Genomic DNA, 26,538 nt, shown 5'->3' with positions numbered 1-26,538 from the left:
TTCTATATCAGTAGAAATTTGAAAACAGGTCGAGCCATTTTAAAATTCGGAATTAAAATTCGCAGCCAGCTCCTTTGTTCAGTAAATCAGTCATATCTTTTGATTCCGATATCGAATAAATTTCCACAAACTATGGTTGGAAATATAATCCAATTATCTACAACTTTCAATTTATAAGGTTTCCCAAATTCCTGAGCCATGATGGCGTTATGGTCTCTCCAAGTCAGATTTCCCAAAAACATAACTTAAAAACATCTTTTTGGAGGGCTCACACTTGGATCTGGCTCAAGGGTCCTCCTTGAGTTGTGGTTAACTTCACATACATTATTCATATAAATTATCATATGTCCTTTTTATAAAAATCCATTAAGTGGGCTCCACCTCAGCTCACGGTTAAGCCATCTATAGCCATAGTAAGACAAAAACTTTCTGGGGTGTAACAATTATTAACTCCACTTTGAAAGGGAATACCTTACCTTGTCCAAAACTCGCCTCGGAAGCTTTCTAACGCGACTGAAAAGTAGTGGACTGCTCGTTACCCTTCCTTTCTGCCCCAAACCAGTAATTTACATTATTAAATACTGCTATATCACCATAGGATACCTTAAATAATTAATTCACAGAGTGAAATCGGAGACTTACCTTGCTTTGGAGGGAACCCATAGCTACTCTCTCTAGGTTTAGGGTTTCTTTTTTTTGTTTTGGCTAAGTTTTGGATGAAGAATGGAATTAAGAGTCATAAACATACATATATGTGCTGCCTTAGGAGGTGACATGTGTCAACCCCTAAGGGTGACACATGTCAAGCCCTTATTGGGCCACCTTAACCATGCAACCTCTCCTAGGCTGCCACGTGGGACCCACCCCAAGTAGGTGCGTCACCTACTTGGTCCAAGTAGGTGTGTCACCTACTTATTTCCGAGTAGGTGCTACGCCTCCTTCCGCCTCTTCCATGGGTTCATAATCTCATCTCACTTTAAGAACCTATGTAATCCTTGCTATGCAATCTCGATATGCACTCAAGTAGCTTAAGTACGTAAGACATTCAAGTTAGTAGCTTATGCAAGTAAGTTGACTATCACGACTCATTATTCAGACTCCCACTCCTTCTGGATTCTTATAACCCTACTTCTAAACTTTCCTACTATAGGGTAACTCATTCTAATTTTCTTAGAGTTGGTTGGTAGCATTATAGATTATCCGGATCACGTGGTAACTTTTAAGAAGCTTAAAAGATATTCCAAGCATAAGAGTGCAGGGTATAACAATATATTTGGAGATGAATTAAGGTCATAAGGATCCTCTGGCAAAAAATCGAGTTGAAAGCATCCTTACCAATTGAGTTTCTGTGAAAGATCTTATTTGGGTCAACATAAAATGACTATATCTCTCAATATATAATGTTTAGATATCCCATGACCTATGAAATTAAATGTCTCTGAGTCTTCTTTCCAACGCCACCAAGTTTGCATTAATTGAAGTTTGGAGTAAAAAGTTATGCCCAATTTACTAGGTGTTGTCTTTCCATACGCCGGCCGCGCACTCGAGGCATTTTCTGTGCACTAGCGCAATGAGGCAGTCTCTACTTCCCTCTCCGTGTATTGTCCATCTGCCCGAAGCCTTTTCTACGCGCCCGCACACCTGAGGCTTTTTAATAACCCCCAAAGAAGTAATTCATCTTCCTAGTTCAAATATTTACCGTAGAAAGAGAAGCTCTCAAGAAACTAACTTTCTCCAAGGTTCATCCATTATCCAAGGTAAGATTTGACAATGGAATTCAATAATTTCTTCATCTTAGCACCAATTAATATCTTTTATCCATGAAATCCATAGGTTTTCAAGAAAATCCACCTCTAAGGTTTAATAAACGGATTCTTGCCATCTCTTCCTCAAAAGATCTCACCTTTTTTAAGAATTAAGAGCATATAAGGTATGTATGGATAATCATAGCATTAGATTGAGTTCATCCACGCGCTCTACATCTAATTCTATTGATTGTTGAGAATGAGTTGAATCTAACCTAGTTTTTTGAATTCCGAATGAGTTAATTCTTCTTCTATTGAGTTTCATATAATTATGTATCGAGATTATTGTTGTTTTTTACCTCTCACTTGATTGGAATTATCATTCATGGCTACTTTTCCGTGAACCCTAATTGATTTGATAATCATAACATATTTTTTTGAGTACACATGATGGCTTTTATGCTTTGATGAAGAGAATGATTTGGACTAATATTATATATTTATTTATTAGAGCTTAAATGAGTTTGGGTAATCGCATGAGTTGAGTCTGAGGAGTCTTTAAAAGTTTTCATTATTTTAAACATAAATATTTTGAGCATAAATGATGGTTTTGAGATAGAGTTTTAATAAATTGTGATTGATTTTAAAAATATATTTTTTTCTGAAAGAACTTGATGATTTGAGCATGAGCCGAGCCTGAGTTGAATTGAAAGAGTCTTTAAGATTATAATTGTTTTGATCTTGCTTTCACTATACATTATTTTGAGTCGAGATTATGTGTTTTAAAGAGATGTAAAAGAGTTGAGTATTTAAACTAAATGAGTGGATTAGATTGAATTGATTTGAAAGAGTATTATGATTGAGAAGAGATTGAGTTTTGATGAGAGTCCAATGAGACTAGTCGGAAGTTTTGATTGAACCAATTGGTTTTAGTTGCATGAGCAGATTGAGTTTTGAAAGTAGTATTGAGCACCGAATTGAGTGCGAGTGAAACTCAATAACTACGTAGCCAGCGTAGGAGAGGATTGAACCATTAAGTCGGATGTTTCCCTTTTCATTGTCCAGACAAGATAAGACTTGATTGATTATGGATCCAAGATTGGTAGATTCTTTCTTTACCTTGGCATGTATTGGATAGATGTGACAACGACATTGTTTCATTGTACATCACTTATTTATAGGTGGTGGGATTGTTTTCGGTTAATAGAGACTCCCAGATTGTGCATGAAAGTATATGCCATATTTTGAACAAGATGCATATTATTGAGCCCTTTTTAAAGCATTGTTAAATTTTACACTTGCATATCATATTGAGTTAGGTGAGTTTTATTCTATCTTGAGTACCTTTGATGTACTGTTGTTTCATTCCACCTTATTACATGCTCGTACATTCCATGTACTGACGTCCATTTGGGAGTGCATTAATTTATGATGCAGGGACAGATATTAGAGATTATCAATAGGTGATTCATTGAAGTTCTACTTCTTTCCTGATAGTGTTGAGACCTCCTTACTTTCGGAGTGATCATATTTATTCTTTCGATTGCTTATGAGTAGTTCTGTTGAGGTAGCCATGAAGCTGTCATTGGCACAATCTAGATAGTAGAAATAGAGGCTTCATAGACTAGATAGTGATGGATTTTTTGTATGACTATAACTCTTGATTAGTTTCTTTTAAATTATGCTTCTAATTTGAATGGTTGAGATTGTTGATTGAGTTAGCCCACTAAAATTTGTTTTTCTCTTAAGCTTAGTCTTTTGCTAAATGAATAAATATGTGATCAGGTCAAGTAGTTTGGTTGGGGGCAATAATTGGCTTCTAAGTGTCAGTTACGTCTAAGGTACCCTCTCTGGGCGTGACACTTGCATCATGTGGTGACCAAGGATGAGATTATGGTCGATCCATCCAAGGCTACAGTGATTTATTATTGGGTTAGTCTTACTTTGATCATAAAGATTCAAATCTTTATTGGGTTAGCAAACTATTATCATCGGTTGTGTCAGAGTTTCTCTTCCATTGCAACCCCATTGACTAGGCTAAATGAAAACACCATGGCATTTCAGTAGACTTATTAATGTGAGATGAGTTTTCAAAAGCTCAAAGAGTTATTGACCTCAGTACCTATTCTAGTATTACTTGAGAAGGGTGTGGCTTTCATTGTATTTTGTGTTGCTTCAGGTGTCAGTTTGGCTGGTGTTTTGATGCAGAAGGGGAGATTTATAGCCTATGTTTCTCGACAGCTGAAGGTACATGAGAAGAACTACCCTACTCAAGACTTTGAGTTAGCAGCGATGGTATTTGTTTTGAAGTTGTGTAGAAACTATATTTATGGTTTGCATTATGAGGTCTTAATCGATCACTGTATCCTTAAGTATATCTTTTCTCAGTCAAATTTGAACATGGGGTAGTATAGGTGGTCGGATCTATTGAAATACTATGGCATCAACATTATTTATCATCCGAGCAAGGCTAATATGGTAGAAGATACCTTGAGTCAGAAAACACCTAGTATGGGTAGTTTAGTCTTTCTTAAAGAGGAGGATAGACCTTTGGCTTTGGACGTTCAGTCATTGGCTAGACAGTTGGTCCGACTTGATATCTCTACACCTCATAGAATTTTGGCCTTCATGGAGACTAGGTCTATCCTAATGGATCAAATTCATGCCTATCAGTTTGTTGGTGACAAGTTGAGGACTACTCGAGACAAAGTATTGAGAGGTAAAGCTAAATCGGCTTCCCTCGATCCCGAGGAACTTTTGAGATTAACGGTCGTATTTGTAAGCCAAAGGTTGGTGATTTGTTGTGTATGATATTGGAAGAGGCTCATTGTTCCAAGTATTCTATTCACCGGGAGTGGCAAAGATGTTTTATGACTTGAAACAACACTATTAGTGGTGTAGCATGAAGAGAGACATTATTTATTTTGTGGCTAAGTGTTTCAATATCCAACAAGTGAAGTATGAGCATTAAAAATCGGGTGGTCCTATGCAAAGGATTCCTATTCCCGAGTGAAAGTGGGAGTGCATTACTATAGACTTTGTGATAGAGTTACCCTTGACTTTAGTTAAGAATGATTTGTTTTGGGTGATTGTGGATCGGTTGACTTAATTGGCTCATTTTATTTTGGTGAAGACTGGCTATATTATGGAGCAGTTGGATAGGATCTACATCTGTAAGATTGTTCGCTTGTATGGAGTGCTCATTTCTATTGTGTCTGATTGAGGTAAGCAGTTTACCTCTTATTTCTGGAGTTCTATGCAGGATCCGATGGGTACCAAGCTTGAGTTGAGCACAACTTTTCATCCTCCGATGGTTAGTCGGAGCGGACTTGTAACACCCCGCAACTTCTATGCAAAGATTTAAACCATCCTCCGTATATGTATAGGCCCGACCAATGATTTATAAGTTGTAAATATATGTTAAAGTCTTTTTCTAAGTGTATTAAGTGTATCGGATGTGTTTTAGAGTCGTAAGATACCTCAAATACCAAGCTAAGTTCAAAGCATTTCTATCGGCTAAGTTTTCCATAAGTTCATATAATGGTCAACTTCAAATAACCATATCTTTCAGCATATAATGAATTAGGTGGCTTATGATATATCAAATTAAAGGTATTTGAGTTTTCTTTCCAAGCCACCAATTTTGCATTAATTAGAATTTGGAGTAAAAAGTTATGCCCATTTTACTGGGCATTGTCTTGCCACACGCCCATGGTACTTTTTGCGCACTAGTGCAATGAGGCAGCGGTTACTGCCCTCTCCGTGTATTGGACACGCGCTCGAAGCTTTTTCCGCATGCTAGCATGGACCTGAGGCTTTTTAATAAACCCCCAAACATGTAATTCATCTTCCTGTTTCAAATATTTACCCTAAAAAGATAAGTTCTCAAGAAACTAACTTCCTTCGAGGTTCATCCATCATTCAAGGTAAGATTTGACCATGGAATTCCATCTTAACACCAATTAATATATCCTACTCATTAAATTCATAGATTTTTAAGTAATCTTCTCAAGAACTCAACTCCAAGGTTCAAGAAGGGTTTTGTGGTTCTTCGTCTTCTAAGATCATTCTTTTCTTGGGTATTTAGAGCAATTAAGGTATGTAGGACTCCAATGAGGAATTCCTTTTATCCTCGTGTCCAAAATTTCTCAGTTTTCATGAATTCAAATCTATAATTAGGGTTTATAAAAACGTTCAAATTCACCATTTTTATAATCTAATAGCATGGTTTCTTGAATTACTTACTCTTCCTTTTTATATTTCAAAGCATGATTTTAGAGTCTTTATGTTATTATGATAATTATTTTGAGAAATCACAAGTTATGCATGATTTGAAGTAAGTTGTCTCATATTTAAAGTCATATGCATAGAAGTAAAGATATGTTTATGAAAGAGATATTTAAGCACTACCTCACAACACTTATGATTCAAGATATGATTTTTGAGCTTTGTCTCACTTATGATTTAAGATACTTTTAAGCTTAGTCTCACATATGATTCAGATATATAGAAAAATTTTATACTTATGAGCATTAATATGTATTTATGTTATTTTGGGAGGACTATTTAGCACCGAGTGGACTTTAGGGATGAAGGTTTTCATTAATGTCCATGGACCTTTAGTAGCAATTCCTAAGTCCCATAACTACATGTCACCATAGGACTTGATTATACCACTTTGTCGGACAACTTCACATAGCCCTGAGAGGTACAAACTAGTGGATCCACATAGATATGATATGGTCCTATACCCTGGCAAGGTATAGGGAATCCCGCCCAACTGGGTTAGCTGTTGGACATCATGAGCTCACATGGTGTAAGTCAGTTATAAGAAACTCTCCAGTTTATCCATCTTTTTATGATATGTTCTTAACTTTATATGGTATATTTCAGTATACTATTTTATGACTATGATTATGCAAGTCTACTGAATTAGACTCATCATTACATATACTTTTAAACGAAGGCCCAATTGATACTTATGCATGAACTAAGACTATTCCTTCCGATTCTTATATTATGTATTATGATTTTGGAAATCCTATTTCACTGTTCCTACATATGCTATAAGAAATCCTATTTACTATTCCTACATATGCTATAAGAAATCATATTTCACTATTTCTACATATGCTATTTAACATGATTATGTCAGTGTTCCCTTACATACTCAGTACATTCCGTGTATTGACGCATACTTTTCTCTGTGATGCATCCTATTATGATGTAGATTCCAGTATCGTTCTCAGACTCGTGGCTAGTAAACTTGCAACATTTCCAATTAGCAGTTGGTGAGTTCTACTCATTTGAGAACTCCATGAGTTTAATAGTTAGATTTCTTTTATGTAATCTTTATAATTTTTTAAGATAGCTGGGGCCATGTACTAGCAATGTATTTCTTATTCTAGGTAGTAGAGGTTATATCAGACATTAGATTTTCAGTGTCATGGATTATTTAAACTCTTTATTTAAGTCTCATATATTGACATTTCTTACAGCTTCCGCTTTAGTTTTCTTATGATGTGCTTAGATATGTTGTGCCAAGGATTAGATTGGGATCACTTGTAGTTCCAAGTACCGTGTCTCAGCTGGGGTGTAGACTCGGATCGTGACAGGACTATTCAGGTACTTGAGGACATGCTCTAAGCTTGTGTCATAGACTTTGGTGGTCATTGGAACTAGTCCCTTCCTTTTGCGGAGTTTGCATATAACAATAGTTACTATTCCATTATTCAGATGATGTCATTTCAGGCCTTATATGAGAGAAGATGTAGATCTACCGTGGGATGGTTTGATTCTTTTGGGCTACGACCTTGGGATACCAATTTGTTGAAAGATGTCATGAATATGGTGAAGCTGATTCAACAGCGCCTTATGACTGCCTAGAGTAGACAGAAGAGCTATGCGGATAGGCATGTTTGTGATGTGTCATTTGTCATTGGTGAGCGAGTGTTGCTCAAGGATCACCCACTAAGGGTGTGATGAGGTTTAGGAGGAAAGGGAAGCTCAGTCTAAGGTTTAGTAGTCATTATGAGGTTTTGGAGAAGTATGGAGAGATAGCCCATAAATTGGCCTTGCCCCCAAATCTTTCAGTTGTTCATCCTGTATTTCATGTATCGATGTTTAAGCGATATCGGCATGATGATTCTCATGTGATTCAGTGGTAATCGATTGCTTAGTATTAGGGCTTGTGATTTGAGAAGGAGCATGTTACTATCTTGTATAGGCAGACTAGACAATTGAGATCAAAGCATATTGATTCAGTGAAGGTACAGTGGAGGCACCGACCTGTCAAGGAGGCTACATAAGAGGTAGAGTCCGACATACGTCATAGATATCCTTAGCTTTTCACCCCTACAGGCACTTTACTTTACTTTTCGTTCAAGGACGAATGGGTGTTTTAGTGTTGAATGATGTAATGTCTCAATTCTTGAGAAATTACTTTTTTATGTGAAATGACTATTTTGCCCTTCTCTTTAGCATTTTCATACTTTATTTGTGTTGTGGGGATGGTTGGCACTGTTTCCAATGTGATTGGGCGTGATTTTAGTGATTTGGGGACCTTGAGTAAAGCTTTTATTGAGATAGTTGACCTTGGTCAATATATTGAGATCCGAGCACTAGATGAAAATTTTATCAGTTTTGTTGTGTCTGGAACGTCGAGTTTGGTCTTGTTGAGTGTTGACTTAGAGCTCTAGGACCTTAGAATTTATTTTGAAATTTGGGATTTAAGGTCCTTGTATTATGGGTAAACTAATTTTGACCAAAAAAATTCAAAATTTCTCGTTTTAAACTGCGTTGCAAAGGTGGGATTTGATGTTTCTTCTCCAAGTTGGAAAATTAGTAGTTCTTTGATTTGGAGCTCGATTTCTACTCGATTTTAATTAATTTTTTAACCACAGACTCCTTTTTTCTTTAGAACATGATTTTCAAATAAAATTATAATTTTGACCTACTTGATTTCGGAGAAATTTTTGAATGATTTTGACGCTGATTCTAAAACCTTGCAATATGAGTATCATTAGAATCCTATTGATGAACTCTTTCCATTCTTGATAGTAGGGGTGCTCACGGTTCGGTTTGGATCGGTTTTTATTAAAAAAATAACCAAACCAATTGAGTCGGTTATTCAAATTGTCAAACCAAACCAAACCAAACTATATCGGTTTTTACTATTCGGTTTTTGTCGGTTTTTATCGGTTTTTTCGGTTTTTGTCGGTTTTTAAATCACCTTGTAGACACTAGTCACTATTTGAATTTAAACTTATTTGAAATAGTATTGCCAAGAATATTCACTCCTAAAACTAAACTCAGGAGCACAATTATTCTTAGCAATGATGATATGAAGTCCACATTTTGTTTACTCTTACTTTGGGTCCAACCATGCAAGATGGACTCATTTCATTAGAAGTCCATCAAAATATTTTGACCCAATCTAGTATAATTCAAAAGCATGGCCAAGATCAAGAATATAAAAATTCAATATAAATTGTATTTTTTCATAAAAAATTAAAATACACACACATATATATACAAATTTAATTTTTAAAATATGTATATATAAAGTCGGTTTGGTTCGGTTTTTTCGGTTTTTTTTAGACTTGAAACCAAAACCAAACCAAAAATAGTCGATTTTTAAATTTAAAAACCAAACCAAATCAAACCAAATAAATGTCGGGTTTTTTCCGGTTAGGTTTGGTTATTGGTTTGATTCGGTTTTTCGATTTTTCGTGTTCAGCCCTACTTGATAGTTGATGATCATTTAAGAGTTGGTGATTGTTAGTAGAGCTCTAGTTAGAGTGTTTAGCCAAAGTTTGGGCCTTCGAGTTAGGTTTGACTATCCTTCTTTGAAACTGGAATTGGGTAATTAGTCATTCATATGTTATAGATTTTGGGATGGAATCGCAATGTGAATTGGACTATTGATTATATTATGATGCTTGTTTGGACCTTGATTATTACTATATTGCCCGTGTGGGAGCTTATTTATGCAGTTTAGCTCGTGTAGGGGCCTTATTTGCTATTCTATTTGCTTTGAGAGCATGAGATTCATATTTTGCCTATGAGAGAGGCTTGTAACATTATTTGACTTATAATGCCCGCATGAGGGGTTAAGTTGGGGTTTTTTTATCACACTTGAGTAATTAAACACTTTCAAAAAGGGTGAACACTTATTTCAATTTATTTTCTTCCTATTACTATCTATTGAGAGTGTATATCATGTTTAGGTCGAGTTTTGAAAACTTTGGACCTTATATTACATTTTGAGTTGAATATTACCTCCATTCCATATGTGTTGTGATGCATTCATCCTCATTCATCATATCATTGATCTTTGTAAGTCGAGAAATGTAGAAAAAAAAATTGAGAAAGAAAATATGACACATTTTTATATCCTTGACTACGAGCTAGGTGGCAAGTTGATGAGATATTGAGATTGTGATTGATATATGGACTGCGAGTCTCTCATGGTTCCTTGTCTAGAAGCCTTAGATCTACGGTGTATACGATAGGTTATGCGGCAGCTTTGATTCCACCATACCACCACATCATTGCATCATCTCATTGTATTGAATTGTATTGTTCTTTGGATTATTTGACTTATCTAATTATATGTGATATTGAAATGTCCCTATAATTTTACCTTACTCGCCCCGTTCTATATAATTGGCGGCACTGATGCCGGAATGAGACTTTTTGTTATGTAGGTGGAAGCGTTCCTTAGTTTATTTCATAAGTTCGATTAATCCCTCATACGTAGTCGGTCAAACCTACTAAGTACATGTGGATTGTACTCACCCCTATTTTTGTGTCACTTTTGATGCAAATTCTAGTCAAGGTACTATTCATGGCGGTTGATCATCTCTAGCGGACGGGTTATTTTGGACTAATGGTGAGATCCTATGTTCCGGATCACCATTAGTTCCATCTATCTATCTCAGTCTTTATTTTTGATTTCAAAGACTTGTATTGTATTTCAGACTTGAAAGTTGTAGTAGATGCTCTATGGTTATGATATCAGGTTTTGAGAAATTCTTTGTTGCATTTTGTGTTTTTTTCATTATGGCCTGACTCCATTCTAAGAGTCTCATATGTGAGTTGATTTTCTCTTTTTCCACAATATTTGAGTTATCTCTTGAGTTAGAGAGTTAAGCTTATACACTTAGTTGGAATTTGGAATGTGCGTTATCATGACCTCGATTTTTGAATTGTGACAGAGTAACAACACGAGAAATCAATCCATTTTATTTTTGGTTAAATACTTATCGAAATAATACATATATACACGCAAGTGGAGGAGCATAGTTAGCTTAAGCTGCAGCCACATATGCATATAAGTGTTTTTTTCTCATGAAAGTGGATCCACATTGTGTTAGATCCATGTACTACTCCTTTCTTGGCTCCAGTCTAATTTTTTTGTTTGATTTTAATTATTTTTTTTTATAAAACCACTGGTGAGGGGTTAGGTGGACCCTACCTTAATAAAATCACATCAGAACTTTACTAAGAGTCCGTTTAGATTGATTTATAAATTGCTAAAAATAACTTGTAAGTTGTTTTCAGTTTTTTTGAGTATATGACTAACCAATTTAAAGTCATTTTGTGTTTAAAATAAGCCAAAAAAATAATTGAGTTTGTTTGACTCTTAACTTATCTAAAGCAACTTATAAGCAAAAAAAAATAAGTTGGATAGCCCAATATATATACCCAAAAATAAGTTGCTTTAGATAAGGTAAGCCAAACATTCTTTTAAGTATGATTGTGTGCCAAAAGTAAGTAGATACATTATATATATTGGGTAGGATAATAACGGTACCTTGCTCATTTAGCATATACTTCACCTGGTATATATGTTAGCCGTACCAATCCTAATAGAGAGGTTGCAGTTTTGGTCATTTTGTTGCCTATAAAAAAAAAACCACACCAAGCACATAGTTAAGCCCAATTATCTATTCACTCAGCCAATTTTAGAGGGAAAAAAATGGGTTCTCTTTGCGCAAATTCTAAAAACACTCTTCTTCATGGCAAATTCTCTGACCCTAATTATGTTGCAATTTTCGACACGACGCTTCGTGATGGAGAGCAGGCCCCTGGTGCCGCCATGACCACTAAACAAAAAATGGACATTGCACGTCAGCTAGCCAAGCTTGGTGTTGATGTCATTGAGGCTGGTTTCCCAGCTGCTTCTGAGGCTGATTTTGACCTTGTAAAGTTGATCGCACAGGAAATTGGTAAGGGTAAAGTGGTCTTTATGTGAGAAAAGAGTTTTAAGAATAAAAGAAAGATTTTTTAAAATTTTGTGAGTTTAATTAATTAAAATATGTTATAGAACAAACACTTATGGGCTGCGGCCGACCTATGTGGGTGTCAGGAATTCACCCCAATTCCCTCAACAAAAAATTACACAGTATATATATGGTAAATTTTCTATCTTTTTGTAAATATATTAATTTGAACCATCTAAATTAAAGATGAAAGATAGCCTAGCCGTACTAGACTTTCAAACTTGGGCCACAAATATTATCTTCAATTTGTAGGTTTTATTCTTACTGGGTGCATAGGCTGCCTAATTTTCTAAAATTGAATTCTTTATCGGTGAACAATTACTATTTTAAAAATCCGTTAGAATAACTTAAAAATTTTTCCCTTTGATGTTTGTATTTGCACTCTTGTTCACACATTTATATTTTTATTTTTCAAAACCCATGAGTGAAATTTGACATGTCATTCATTATATAACATTCATGCTACATACACAACAAAAATACTTTTAGATTTTTATTAAGTATTGGTGACCTTCTACTTGAATACCCTGTCGAATTGTGTGTCCATCTTATTTAAAAGTTTATAATATGAAATAAAGATGAATTATATTATATCTCAACAGGTAATAACGTAGATGAAGAGGGGTACATGCCGATGATTTGTGCCTTGGCAAGATCTACTAAGATGGATATTGAAAAATCTTGGGAGGCTTTGAAGTATGCAAAGAGACCATTGATTCAAACGTTTATCGCGACGAGCGATATACAAATGAAGTATAAACTAAATATGAGCAGAGAAGAAGTTGTGGAGAGAGCTAGGAGCATGGTGGCTTATGCAAGGAGCCTTGGGTTTGAAAATGTTAGGTTTGGCATTGAAGATGCTACAAGGTTTGTAATTTGTATTTTACTGGTCTATTTTTTCTTTTATACGTTCTTTAAAATATCATAAATAAGGAGAAGATCTTTTTACTTATTTATTCTGCAACTCTTTTTAATCTATTCTATATTTATGTGCCTTATAAATCAATATAAAGATTAAGAATGGAGAAACTTTTTCGGAAGTTGGAACGTTACATATTTATAGGCTCAAAAAGAATTAATTTTAAGGGTAAAATGAGAAAAAATTAATTAATTATCTTAATTTTATAAATTAACATTTAATTTAAGATAAGTATTTTTAGTGATGTGGACAAGTAATATAGGACGGAGGGAATATATATAGCTAGGTACCTATTTATTATAAATGAAAAATAATAATTGTGTCCTCTATTTGGATTAGTGTATCTCATCATGGATAATTTACTTGACATAGTTGTTATTAAACTTTTTCCTAGAGTATTTAGTCAAATGAATTATTACATTCTTCCCGCATTTATAATAAAATAATCTGATGATTTGCTTGTATTTTTTATGACAACACACTTTACTAGATGACCACGCAATTTTTTAAAAAATAAAAGTGAAAACGTGAATATAATATTGACATAATAAAATTGCCCTGGGCATGTCTTTCGACTTTTCCAGAAAAACATAATAGCCCTGAATATATAATAAAGAATCGGGGGTCATTTGGTAGCTGATTTAGAGTTGAGTTATGTAGGTTTTAAATTCTACCTAAGTAGTATCATTTTTGATAGTTGATTTGGAGTGCATGAGTTATACAAATATTAAATTCCGCATAGAACCACTTTTGGTAGCTGGTTAAGAGATATTTTATTCATGTATAAAATTAATATATTATTTGACTTGCAATTTAGAAACAGACATAATTAATATATGTATAAGTTACGAGGGAATTCATGTAGTATTTTATACAAGATAGAAAATTAAACACTATTGAAGTGACATAGCGGAGCATGACATGAGGTGTCTAAAATAAACATAACCTAATTTAAGTGTTTAAATGAAAGTTGATGCCAACTTTACATGGCCACCAATCAGGTGCCAACTTTACGTGGCCACCGATCAGTTCGGACTTACTATAAATTAAAAATTAAATTATCTCAATTATATATTCATTTTTTATATGCACTAATTTTGTCAGATCTGATAAGGAGTTTCTTTATCATATTGTTGGAGAAGTTATCAAAGCTGGTGCAACAATCATTTGTCTTGCTGATACTGTTGGATGCAATTTGCCCAATGAATATGCACAACTAATTACAGACATAAAAATGAATACTCCAGGAATTCAACATGTAATTATTGCAGTACACTGTCACAATGATCTTGGCCTTGCTACAGCCAACACATTAGCTGTGAGTCTTCCCTTCCTATATTATTAGATCCATATATATACTACTTTACTTATATTTTAGTTGATGTTGAAGGCGAAAATTCTAAATTATGTCTGGACTGAGGTTACGTTGTGAAAAAGTCTGTTTGGATGTGCTTATAACTTATGACTTATTATGAGCCTAAAAGTTATAATGCATGCGTTGGATTCAGGGAATTTGTGCAGGGGTAAGACAGATAGACGTAGCCATCAACGGCATTGGTGAAAGAGCTGGAAATGCTTCTCTAGAAGAGGTGAGGGAGAATAACCTTTAATTATAACGACAAATTATGTTCTTATTTCTATTTTGTACTTATGAATTTGTACTTCATATATAGATAGTAATGGCTATAAAATGTCGTGGAGAGGAAGTATTAGGTGGCCTCTATACTGGGATTAATACAAAGCATATATTCACCACAAGCAACATGGTATGTATATATATATATATATTCTAGCTAAACATATTTCACTTGTTGAAATTAATTATGCATATAATAATAATTGTTATATATATATGCTGCAGGTAGAGGAGTATAGTGGGCTTAAGCTGCAGCCACATAAGGCCATTGTTGGCGCTAATGCTTTTTCTCATGAGAGTGGAATTCATCAGGTTTATTTTATTTAATTAATACTATATGTTATCTTCTTGCATCGATTAAAAAAGTCTCATTTTTCTTTTTTTATTATCAATCAAGTAAAATGGTTGTCCACTTAAAATGGTGGATAGTCCATTTACTTTTTAAGTGGGTAAATTGCCCACTAATATTTTCCTCCACTTGTAAATATGGCTATAAATATAGCCTTAAACTTCAATGTAAAAACACACAAAACACATAAAAGAAGAGAATTACTATTACTCTCTCTATATTACTACTCTCTCTATTAATACTTTCTATATACATATTCTCTTGTTCTTCTTCCTTTATAAAATTGTCAAGTTAGTTAATTTATAACACGTTATCAGCACGAAGCTCTAATTTTTCAGAAAATTAACTTCTATATCAGGTATATCTATTAAAGAAATTTAATTTTTAAGTTATCTTTGTTACTTTCAAATTAATTTTCATCATGTCAAAATTAGAATTTGTGGCACTTGATATTTCGGGTAAAAATTATTTGTCATGGGTACTTGATGCTGAAATTCACCTTACCGCTAAGGGTCTTGGTGATGCTATAATTGAAGGAAATACAGCATCAAGTCAGGATAAAGCAAATGCTATGATTTTCCTTCGTCATCATCTAGATGAAAGCCTAAAAATGGAATACTTGACAGTGAAAGATCCACTTGAATTGTGGAAAGACTTAAAAGGGAGGTATGACCACCTCAGGGCAACGGTATTGTCAAGGGCTCGTTATGAGTGGATGCACTTACGGTTTCAAGATTTTAAAACCGTAATTGAGTATAATTCTGGTGTATTTAGAATAACTTCCCAATTAAAATTATGTGGGGAAAATATAAATGATGAGGACATGTTAGAAAAGACACTAACTACTTTTCATGCCTCTAATGTAATATTACAGCAGCAATACCATGAAAAGGGTTTTAAAAAATACTCTGAATTGATATCATGCCTTCTGGTGGTTGAACAACATAATGCCCTTTTAAAGAAAAATCATGAAGCTCGTCCCACTAGAACTGCTCCGTTACCGGAGGTAAATATGGTAAAGGCACATGGTCAGTCTGAAAGAAGACAAAATAAAAATTATGACCACAATAATGTGCGTGGACGTGGCAATGACAGAAGACGATTTAATAATCGTCGAGGTGGTGGTCAACATAAAAGGGAGAACAATATCAGTTCTCAAAATGGCCCTTCAAAAAGTAACTGTCATCGTTGTGGCATGAAAGGCCACTGGAAAAATGAATGTCGGCCGCCTGAGCATTTTGTAAGACTTTATCAAAATTCTTTTAAAAGAAAGGCAAATAGAGATGGTGCCTCTTCTTCTAATGCTCGGATAGAGTCACACTTGGCGTTCGAAAATAATGTTAAGGCAAGGCCTTTGAATAATGATAATATTGAAGCAAATCTGGCCTTAAGGGATGATGAGTTTAATGACCTCAATGATATTACTCATTTGGAGGTTGAAGATTTTTTTAAGGATCTTAATTGATGTTTAATTTCATGTTTTTCATTATGTTATCATGTACTTCGAATTATTATATTTTTACGTTTATGTATTTGAAGAAAAAAAAATAATCAAGGTCACATTTTTATGATAATTGTATATTGTTTATTACATTGTGTTATTTTACAATGTTGTAATTAATTACTATTAGTGTGCTATCATTTAATCTTAATATCATATTGTTACTAAAAATAATATTCGCCTTATTTAATGTCATTATACTAATTGTTTATTCTTGTTAATGTTTTAGACATTAATAATATATAATGATTGTATTATTTTTGTCAATAAACAAATTATCTATACATGATGAATAATATTATATTAATGTTTTATAATATTTTATATTTGTTTTTAATACTTGTGTATAATATTTATTTAAGGTTAATAAGTATATAATTACATAAACTAAATTATTGTAACATTCATCATAATTGAATCATATAATTTTTTAAATTCTAAATTACCATAATTTAACTTTTAAAAAAAAGGACTTTTGTTTTTCTAGCAAAATTGTTACTTATTTTATTTCTTACAATGCATTTTTATTTTATGAAGATAAATAAATTTATCAGTCTTCAATTGGATTCAAGATGAATAATGGAGATATGTGCATTTTGGATAGTGTCACAACTCATACGATATTAAAAGAAAAGAAATATTTTTGTCATTTGATTATGAAAAAGGCCTATGTCAATACAATATCTGGTAGTACAAAATTAATTGAAGGCTCTGGAAAAACAGCCTTATTACTATCTGGAGGAACGATATTGGTAATTGATAATGCATTATATTGTAGTAAGTCTCAAAGAAACTTGTTAAGTTTCAAGATTATTCGCCAAAATGGCTATCATATTGAGACTGCAAATGAAGGAAATGTTGAATACCTTTATATTACTACAATAAATATAGAGAAGAAAATTGTGCACGAAAAATTACCTGCACTTTCTTCTGGGTTGTACCATACAAATATTGGTACTGTTGAATCACATGCCATTGTAAACAAAAGGTTTACTGATTCTAATGATTTTATCATTTGGCATGACCGGTTGGGCCATCTCGGTTATAATATGATGCGCAGAATTATTGAGAATTCACATGGACACACTTTGAAGAATCAGAAAATTCTTCAATCTAAGGAATTCTCTTGTGTTGCTTGTTCCCAAGAAAAACTGATTATCAAACCATCAACAACTAAGGTTGGGATTGAATCCCTGCGTTTCTGAAACGTATACAGGGTGATATATGTGGGCCAATTCACCCTTCATGTGGACCATTTAAATATTATATGGTCTTGATAGATGCATCTACAAGATGATCACATGTGTGCTTATTATCAACTCGCAACATGGCTTTTGCGAGATTGTTAGCTCAAATTATAAGGTTAAGAGCACAATTTCCAGATTATGCAATAAAGACAATTCGTCTTGATAATGCTAGTGAATTCACATCTCAATCATTTAATGATTATTGTATGTCGGTTGGAATAAAAGTTGAGCATCCGGTCGCTCATGTACATACTCAAAATGGTCTAGCAGAATCATTGATTAAACGCCTCCAATTGATAGCTAGACCATTGCTAATGAGGACAAAACTTCCTATTTCAGTATGGGGGCATGCTATTTTGCATGCAGCAGCACTTGTGCGCATAAGGCCAACAAATTATCATGAATTTTCCCCATTACAGTTGGCGTTTGAAAGGGAGCCAAATATATCCCATCTTAGAATATTTGGGTGTGCGGTATATGTCCCAATTGCTCCACCGCACCGCACAAAGATGGGTCCCCAAAGAAGGTTGGGAATATATGTTGGGTATGAATCTCCTTCTATTATAAAATATCTGAAACCTATGACTGGAGATTTATTTAGGGCAAGATTCGCTGATTGTCATTTTGATGAATCAGTATACCCAACATTAGGGGGAGAACATAAGCAGTTGAAAAATGAGATAGATTGGAATTCATTGTCACTATCTCATTTAGATCCTCGAACAAATCAATGTGAGCAAGAAGTTCAAAAGATGATTTATTTGCAGAATATTGCAAATCAACTGCCGGATGCATTTACTAACCTTCCATGGGTTACTAAATCGCATATCCCAGCTGCTAATGCTCAAGTTTGAGTTGATGTCCCGGTAGGACAACTTGTTCAGGCAAATGAGTCTAAACCACGCTTAAAACGTGGAAGACCATTTGGTTCCAAAGATAAAAATCCTCAAAAAAAGAAAGGAATAAATGATCAAGATGATCATAATTTGAAGGCGAGTGCTCAAGAAGAGCCCAGAGACACAACAAATGGTGACACCACCGAGGAGGTCCAAGTACCTGAAAATAATAAGAATGAAGAAATCTCAATAAGTTATGTCTCGATAGGAAAATGGTGAAACCGAAATGATATTGTGGTCGATAATATTTTTGCTTATAATGTTGTCATTGAAATAATGCAACAAGATAAGGATCTTGAACCAAAATCTGTCGATGAATGCAGACAGAGAAATGATTGACCAAGATGGAAGGATGCAATTCAAGCAGAGTTAACTTCACTTGAAAAATGTGAAGTTTTCGGATCAATAGTTCGAACACCTGAAGGTGTCAAGCCAGTAGGGCACAAATGGGTTTTTGTGCGTAAACGAAATGAAAAGGGTGAAGTCGTAAGATATAAAGCACGACTTGTAACCCAAGATTTTTCGCAAAGAACTGGCATTGACTATATGGAAACATATTCCCCTGTGGTGGATGCAATTACTTTCAGGTATCTAATGAATTTGGCAGTTCATGAAAAGCTTGAAATGCACTTAATAGACGTGGTCACTGCCTATTTATATGGCTCATTGGACCACGACATTTTTATGAAAATTCCCGAAGGGTTCAAAGTGTCTGAAGTATACAAGGATTATCGAGAAAATTGCTCAATAAAACTTCAAAAATCCTTGTACGGGTTGAAACAATCAGGGCGAATGTGGTACAATCGTCTTAGCGAATATTTGCTAAAAGAAGGATATAAAAATGATCTAATTTGCCCTTGTGTCTTTATGAGAAGGTCTGGATCTGAATTTGTCATAATAGCAGTATATGTTGATGATTTGAATATTATTGGAACTCCAGAAGAACTTTCAAAGGCAGTAAAATGTCTGAAAAGGGAGTTTGAAATGAAAGACCTTGGAAAGACAAAATTTTATCTTGGTCTACAAATTGAACATTTTACGAATGGGATATTTGTCCATCAGTCAACATATACTGAAAATATTTTAAAGAGATTTTATATGGATAAAGCACACCCATTGAGTACTCCAATGGTTGTGAGATCTCTTGATATTAATATAGATCCGTTTCGGCCTTATGAAAATGATGAAGAACTTATTGGTGCTGAAATACCATACCTTAGTGCAATTGGTGCATTAATATATCTTGCCAACAATTCTAGACCAGATATAGCTTTCTTAGTAAACTTGTTAGCAAGATTTAGTTCTTCACCAACACACAGACACTGGAATGGAATTAAGCATATATTCAGATACCTTCGAGGTACCATTGATATGGGATTGTTTTACTCAAATGATTCCACGTCACAATTGATCGGTTATGCAGATGCGGGATATTTATCTGATCCCCATAAAGGTCGGTCGCAAACAGGCTATTTATTTACATGTGGTGGTACAGCTATATCATGGCGTTCAACAAAGCAAACTATGGTTGCCACTTCCTCAAATCATGCAGAGATAATAGCCATTCATGAAGCAAGTCGAGAATGTATTTGGTTAAGATCAATAACTCAACACATTCAAGAAATATGTGGTCTTTGTTTGACAAAAGACGCTCCAACAATATTGTATGAAGACAATGCTGCATGTATAGCTCAACTGAAGGGAGGATACATCAAAGGAGACAGAACAAAACATATTTCACCAAAATTCTTTTTCACTCATGATCTTCAAAAGAAGGGTGAAATAGATGTCCAAAAAATTCGTTCAAGTGACAATTTGGCAGATATGTTCACCAAAGCATTGCCAACTTCAACCTTTGAGAAAATGAGATACAAAATTGGAATGCGTCGTCTTCGAGATATTAAGTGATATTTTCATCAGGGGGAGCAAAATACGCGTTGTACTCTTTTTTTCTTAGTCAAGGTTTTGTCCCACTGGGTTTTCCTGATAAGGTTTTTAATGAGGCAGCACTCAAGACGTATTATCAGATGTGTGTACTCTTTTTCCTTCATTAGGCTTTTTCCACTGGGTTTTTCCTAATAAGGTTTTAACGAGGCACAACATCTATGGATGTTCAAAATAACAATGTATATTATTTTATTTTTTTTGTAAAGTTTTAACGAGACACATTTCTCGTGGACATCCAAGGGGGAGTATTATCAACCAAGTAAAATGGTTGTCCACTTAAAATGGTGGATAGTCCATTTACTTTTTAAGTGGGTAAATTGCCCACTAATATTTTCCTCCACTTGTAAATATGGCTATAAATATAGCCTTAAACTTCAATGTAAAAACACACAAAACACATAAAAGAAGAGAGTTACTATTACTCTCTCTATATTACTACTCTCTCTATTAATACTTTCTACATACATATTCTCTTGTTCTTCTTCCTTTATAAAATTGTCAAGTTAGTTAATTTATAACATTTTTGTTATTATTATTTATTTAGGATGGAGTATTAAAGAACAAAAGTACATATGAGTTTATATGTCCAGAAGATGTTGGATTTATTCGTGCTAGTGAACACGGTATTAAATTGGGAAAACTCAGGTACACATTCAATTTTTTTCTTCATATAACAACTATTTATTTATTATGCTCCTGAAGTTGTCAATGGTTCATTTGATCGAATTTTATAAAATTTACATCATATTCGTTATTCAATTTTATATAATCAAAATTACATTTTTTGACACCGTTTCAATGATTTTAATTTTTTATTGATATCGATCGGGACAATTCAATTGCATTGTTATTACTATTCTTTCTTGTGTACTACTCTCCATTTCGCTTTATTTCGTTATTGTTGTTGCTTTCATTTCTTTAGTCTCTTTTGCAAGATGGTTTGAAATGATTTAGTTAAACCGATGGTTTATCGGAATCAACCTTTTTATCTTTACGAGATATAAGTAAGGTGTGTGTAGACTTTACCTTCCACAAACCTCACTTGCGAGATTACATTGAATATGTTGTTGTTGTTGCTATGATTATTCTTTTTAAAAAAACAAATGTCATGTAAGAGACACAAGTAGAAGTTAGAACATGTTACAATGCATACTTGCATATATTGGATTTGACAAAAGATTTCAAGGCATTTTTACTATTTAAAAAGTGATGAATCAAGAGAACATGAAAAATGGTCAAAAGAGAAATTCATTTCACCGTAAAAAAACACATTTAAACTATTTCGTTTTGTTTTGAGTTTTATATCTAAACAATTGGAAGGGTGAGTTTCATACCTAAACTAATAAATGATAATTTCGGTATGAAACTCACACTCCTAATAGTTTAGGTATGAAACTCAAAAAAAGGAGATAGTTCAGATGTGTTTTTGACACTTATCTCTAGAGTAAAACAAATTAAGTAACGACAAAAAATCTAAATCACGTAAGTGTAAAGATATCAAACAAGATAAAACTCAAGAATTGAATCTGATTAAGTATTCAACAAAATAAATTTATATCATATGAGAGAAAAGATATTCAATCTAATTTAGTAATTATTTTATTGTGGTGATATTGTGACACAGCTTGTTCATGTTTTTTTCTTATCGAGTTACATATTTATTAAGCTTTTGACCTTCTAAATATACTACCTTTTTTTTTTTAGTTTGATTTCATAGAGCATGATTATTTCATTTATATTTTAAATTTTTTTAATTTTACCTTTGATGAGTTGTTATAATCATAAAAATATCTTTACATATTTTTAATAATACATTCGAGAGATGTTTCTTTATTAATTTTTATGCCCCATCAAAAATCATGACATAAAAAGAAAATAAAACGGAGGGAGTGCTTTAGACTTCAGACAAATCATACACTAGTACTATTATTTCATACAAAAAGAATTTGGTAACATGGTGAATATTTTGTGCAGTGGACGTCATGCGTTGAAAATCAAAATGCTTGTGGTAAGATTCATATCCTTAGAGTTCAACAAATTAAATTATGATATTAGTATATGAATGTGTATCAACACTCATTTTATTTTATCATAGCTTGGATATAATTTTGAGGGAAAAGAACTTGAGGACCTCTTTTGGCGATTCAAGTCAATGGCTGCGAGTAAAAAGGTGAATTAAATTATTGATATTTTCATAGTGCAAGACTCAGTTTTTTTAAAATTGAATCCTCTTTCAGCTTGGATATCATTTAATTTTTCAATTTATTGATGAGACTTACTTGAAGAATTAAAGATTTTCGAGTGTTATCGTACTTTGTGTGGGAGAGGTAGGGAGAGGCCTCCTTTACGCTTCTCCTAATTAATAGTATTATTTAGTTATTATGTTGTTATTTTTTATGTGTATTACTATCTGTTGCTCACATTTGCTTAGTTTCTTCCTATTTTGTTTCCATATTTTCTTATTTTCATGCTTCGAATTCTTTTTTTTCATCGAGCTAAGGATCTATCAAATCTACTTCACAAAAGTAGGGATAAGGTGTGCATACATCATATCCTTCACAGATTCCATTTATAAAATTACACTAGATATATATTGTTGTAATTGTATGTTTTTTGCCTATTTATCTTTCCCTATATCAATTTTTTCAGAATATAACAGATGATGATTTAAGAGCACTTGTATCAGATGAAACTATCCAACCTCAAATTGCTTGACAACTTGGAGATAGATGTAAATACTACTTTCTTTATTTTTGTTTTTTTTCTTTAATTAATTAGCTTAGATTGAAAAAGGATAGTTCTATAATTTATATCTATGCAAAGGATTTACTACTAAATGGACGTATTATCCGATACAGGAGCTTGTCACCTATTGATGGAAGAGCTTATCTAATGTTGGAGTAGCTCAGGGTTTTGTGCTACATTAATTGATGTATTAAATTTTCTTGGAGACACTAATGTGGATTCAATATTTTAATTTTATGAGTCAATTTCAAAGTGTTGAACCCCTTGTATTTTGCTAAACCATGAGTTTAGACCTATTTTTGCTGTAATTTTAATTTTTTTTATGAATAAATTTATGTTTCGCGTTAAGAGTATAGAGATAAGAGAATATGATATGTGCATGTTGCATCCACCACTGCAATTAGGATATGAGCCTATATAAAAGCCGAAAGAGGCTTGAGTAAGAACCATCTTTTTTGTTCTGTAAACATCTATATTTATAATAATTTAAATCATTTTTGGTAATTATCATAAATTAACTATTTTATCTCTTTCGGTAGTTGCTCCGAGTCATTTTTGATCAGTATCCAAAGTTAGTTTTGTGGAATTTCTTGAAAATTTAAGATTTTTGGAAAGTTTTGAGTTTTAAATGCTTGAGTTGCAAAATTGTGGTATTCGATGTCATTCAGAGTTTCAAGTCTCAGAATGAAATTCTGTCAATTCCATCAGCTCCTTAATGAAGAATTTGATTTAGGAGAGTTGGCGGAATCAGTTTTGGGGTTGTATCATGGATTTGAGGCCTTAAGTTGGAAATTATTGAGTTTTTTACTATGAAGTTGACTTTGGTCAACATTCAGAGATTGAATGCTCAGAATTGAATTCTGACGACTCCGTTCGATTTAGGGGATGATTTTAGGCCTGGAAATGGTCTTGGTTGAATTTTTAGAGGTCCCGAGCTTAATTTGATATTATTAGGCCTAAAGTTAGTTTGGTTGCGACTTATCGGGTTCCGGATCACGAAGATCTCGCATTTGAATTTCAACGGTTCCATTGAGTCCGAAACGTCGAATTTAGTATGGTAGCATATAAGGTTTGTGTGCACGGAATTTTGAACGAATTCCAAGGGTCAATTTAGAAACTTTTGATGCTTGAGTGGTTGTTGATATTTGGTGTCTGAGGGTTCTTCTCCGCGTTCTTAAAGCCTTGACTGCAATCGCGGAGGATAATGCAATCCATTCTCCACATTCGCAGAAACAAGGCCGCGTTCGCAGAAGGGCCACTGTTTCTTCTCCATGTTCGTGGAGTTAGTTTTTCGCGTGCGCAGAGGATATTTTTCTCCTGACCAATAGACATTTTCCAAGGACGGGAACTAAATCATTTTCCACTATTTTTGTGACTTGAAAGCTCGTGGGTGATGAATTCTAAGGGGATGTTTGCAAGAAATTATTTGGGTAAGTAATTTTAGTCCAAAACCTTCCTTCCCAAATAATTTCTGCCCAAAACCTTCCTTACCCATTGATTATTTACGGATTTTAACGTCAAATTGCTGATTTTGAATTGAAGAAATTGGGATTTTTGATTAATTGGTGATTATGAACTGATTGGGCTCCGTTTTTTAAATGATTTTCGCTAATGATTTTCTAATTCCTTGAGTATCATTTTCATACAAAAAATTTTAAATTTAAACCCCATTTTTGAAATTGGATTTTTGAGCCGTTTTGACCATTTTTCTCGAATGTTGCAATTTTGGTGTCGAAAGTTTCAGAATTTGATTGTAAATTATTGTTTGAATAGATTACGGTGTTTCAAACTCTATTCGGAAGGGAAAGTCTCAAGTACTTGATTGATCAAATATTGATTAAGGAAAGTGAACTTCTAAAACCCTATTAATATTGTAGAATACTTGAATTTTCTTTCGTATATGTATCGGGGAGTAACGGAAATACGGTTTGGAATTTTAATTCATGTGATTCATGCTTAATGAAAGATCGGGATTAATAAAAGGCAATTTGTGCTGTGATTGTGATCGAAATATGAACTCCCTGACTTGAACTTGATGTGAATTCGGTGAAATGCTATGATAGCCTTCATGTGATTGTGAGTTTGATAAAATTATCATTTGATCATTGTTGATTATGGAAATTGACTTGAAATACTTGCTCACTGATTAATCCTATTTATGTGATAAAATGGGTAATAAAATGGAGACTTTGATTAGTATAATAATGTGAATGATGTAAATGTTGAAGTTAATATACTATTGTTAGTGTGACGTGAATTGCATTGATATGAATTGTGTTGTGACTGTGGACACTATCATTTTCTCATTATTTGTGTGAATATGCTTATATGCATTGGTTCTGAAATACTGTGATGAGATACGATTGATTCTTATGCCGATAGGAAATGATTCCGATGATTGATACTTATGCCGGTGAGAAATAGTTTCGGCGATGCCGATGGGAAATGATTCCAGCGATTGATGATTATGCCGATGGAAAATGATTCGGCGGATACATGGACCTTGTGCATCCCCCATGGGTTCCGGCCTACCAGACACCAAATGTGTATCATTAGGATAGACATGCATCACTTTACTTGACATCGCATTACATTGTATTATATCTTATCTGTATCATGAAGTTGTGTATACACCCCTTGTTGTCTTTATGATTTATACACTTGATATTGATATGGCTTATTCGGTGATGTTGATGAGCTATTGTTGATATATGTGTTGTATAAACTGTGTACTCTAGATTGGTTGATTTCTGTGCAGGTTTGTATTTGAGGAGGTTCGGTTGGGACGAAAGGAGTTTCAGTGTTCTATTAAATTTACCTCGTTTTATTAGTTGACTTACTAAGTACCGTATTATTTGATACTCACTTCTTGCTATTTACACTTGTGTAGGCTCTGAGCCCAAATCGTGATTCATTTTTTCTTTCCTTATTCTGAGGCTTTTTGAGGAGATTGGTTAATTCATTTTTTTTGGTTGAAATAAACTTTATGACAAACTAGAAGGCCACGTAATTACAAAATGGAAAGATTTTTTTTTCCAATAGTGTAACTAGACTTGCTAAAATATATTAAACACTACTCCCTTTATTTCATATTAACTGAATTTTTAAAGTTTTTTTTATTGTTTAAAATAGTTGAATTATTCAAAGTTCAAAAAAATTGTTTAAATTTTTCCCCATATTTATCCTTTCTATTAATAAAGTTTTGTAATTTTCTAGGAGTTAAACTACACTACTTATTAAGTTATACTCTAATAAAGAATTACTAGT

General features: G+C 33.6%; 1 protein-coding gene across 1 annotated transcript; it reads left to right on the top strand.

The window, feature by feature from the left end:
* Positions 1 to 11,580: 11,580 nt before the first annotated feature.
* Positions 11,581 to 23,619, top strand: LOC129888975 (2-isopropylmalate synthase A-like). Its single transcript, XM_055964053.1, has 11 exons — positions 11,581 to 11,977; positions 12,634 to 12,898; positions 14,055 to 14,268; positions 14,459 to 14,539; positions 14,624 to 14,716; positions 14,812 to 14,898; positions 21,071 to 21,171; positions 22,501 to 22,534; positions 22,622 to 22,696; positions 23,176 to 23,257; positions 23,385 to 23,619. The coding sequence occupies exons 1-10, from the start codon at positions 11,728 to 11,730 to the stop codon at positions 23,239 to 23,241; spliced, it is 1,266 nt and encodes a 421-aa protein (XP_055820028.1). The 5' UTR covers positions 11,581 to 11,727; the 3' UTR covers positions 23,242 to 23,257; positions 23,385 to 23,619.
* Positions 23,620 to 26,538: the final 2,919 nt, after the last annotated feature.

This window comes from Solanum dulcamara, chromosome 5, assembly GCF_947179165.1.
Source record: "Solanum dulcamara chromosome 5, daSolDulc1.2, whole genome shotgun sequence".
Taxonomy (NCBI): Eukaryota; Viridiplantae; Streptophyta; class Magnoliopsida; order Solanales; family Solanaceae; genus Solanum; species Solanum dulcamara.
This window is presented reverse-complemented; position numbering and strand designations above follow the sequence as displayed.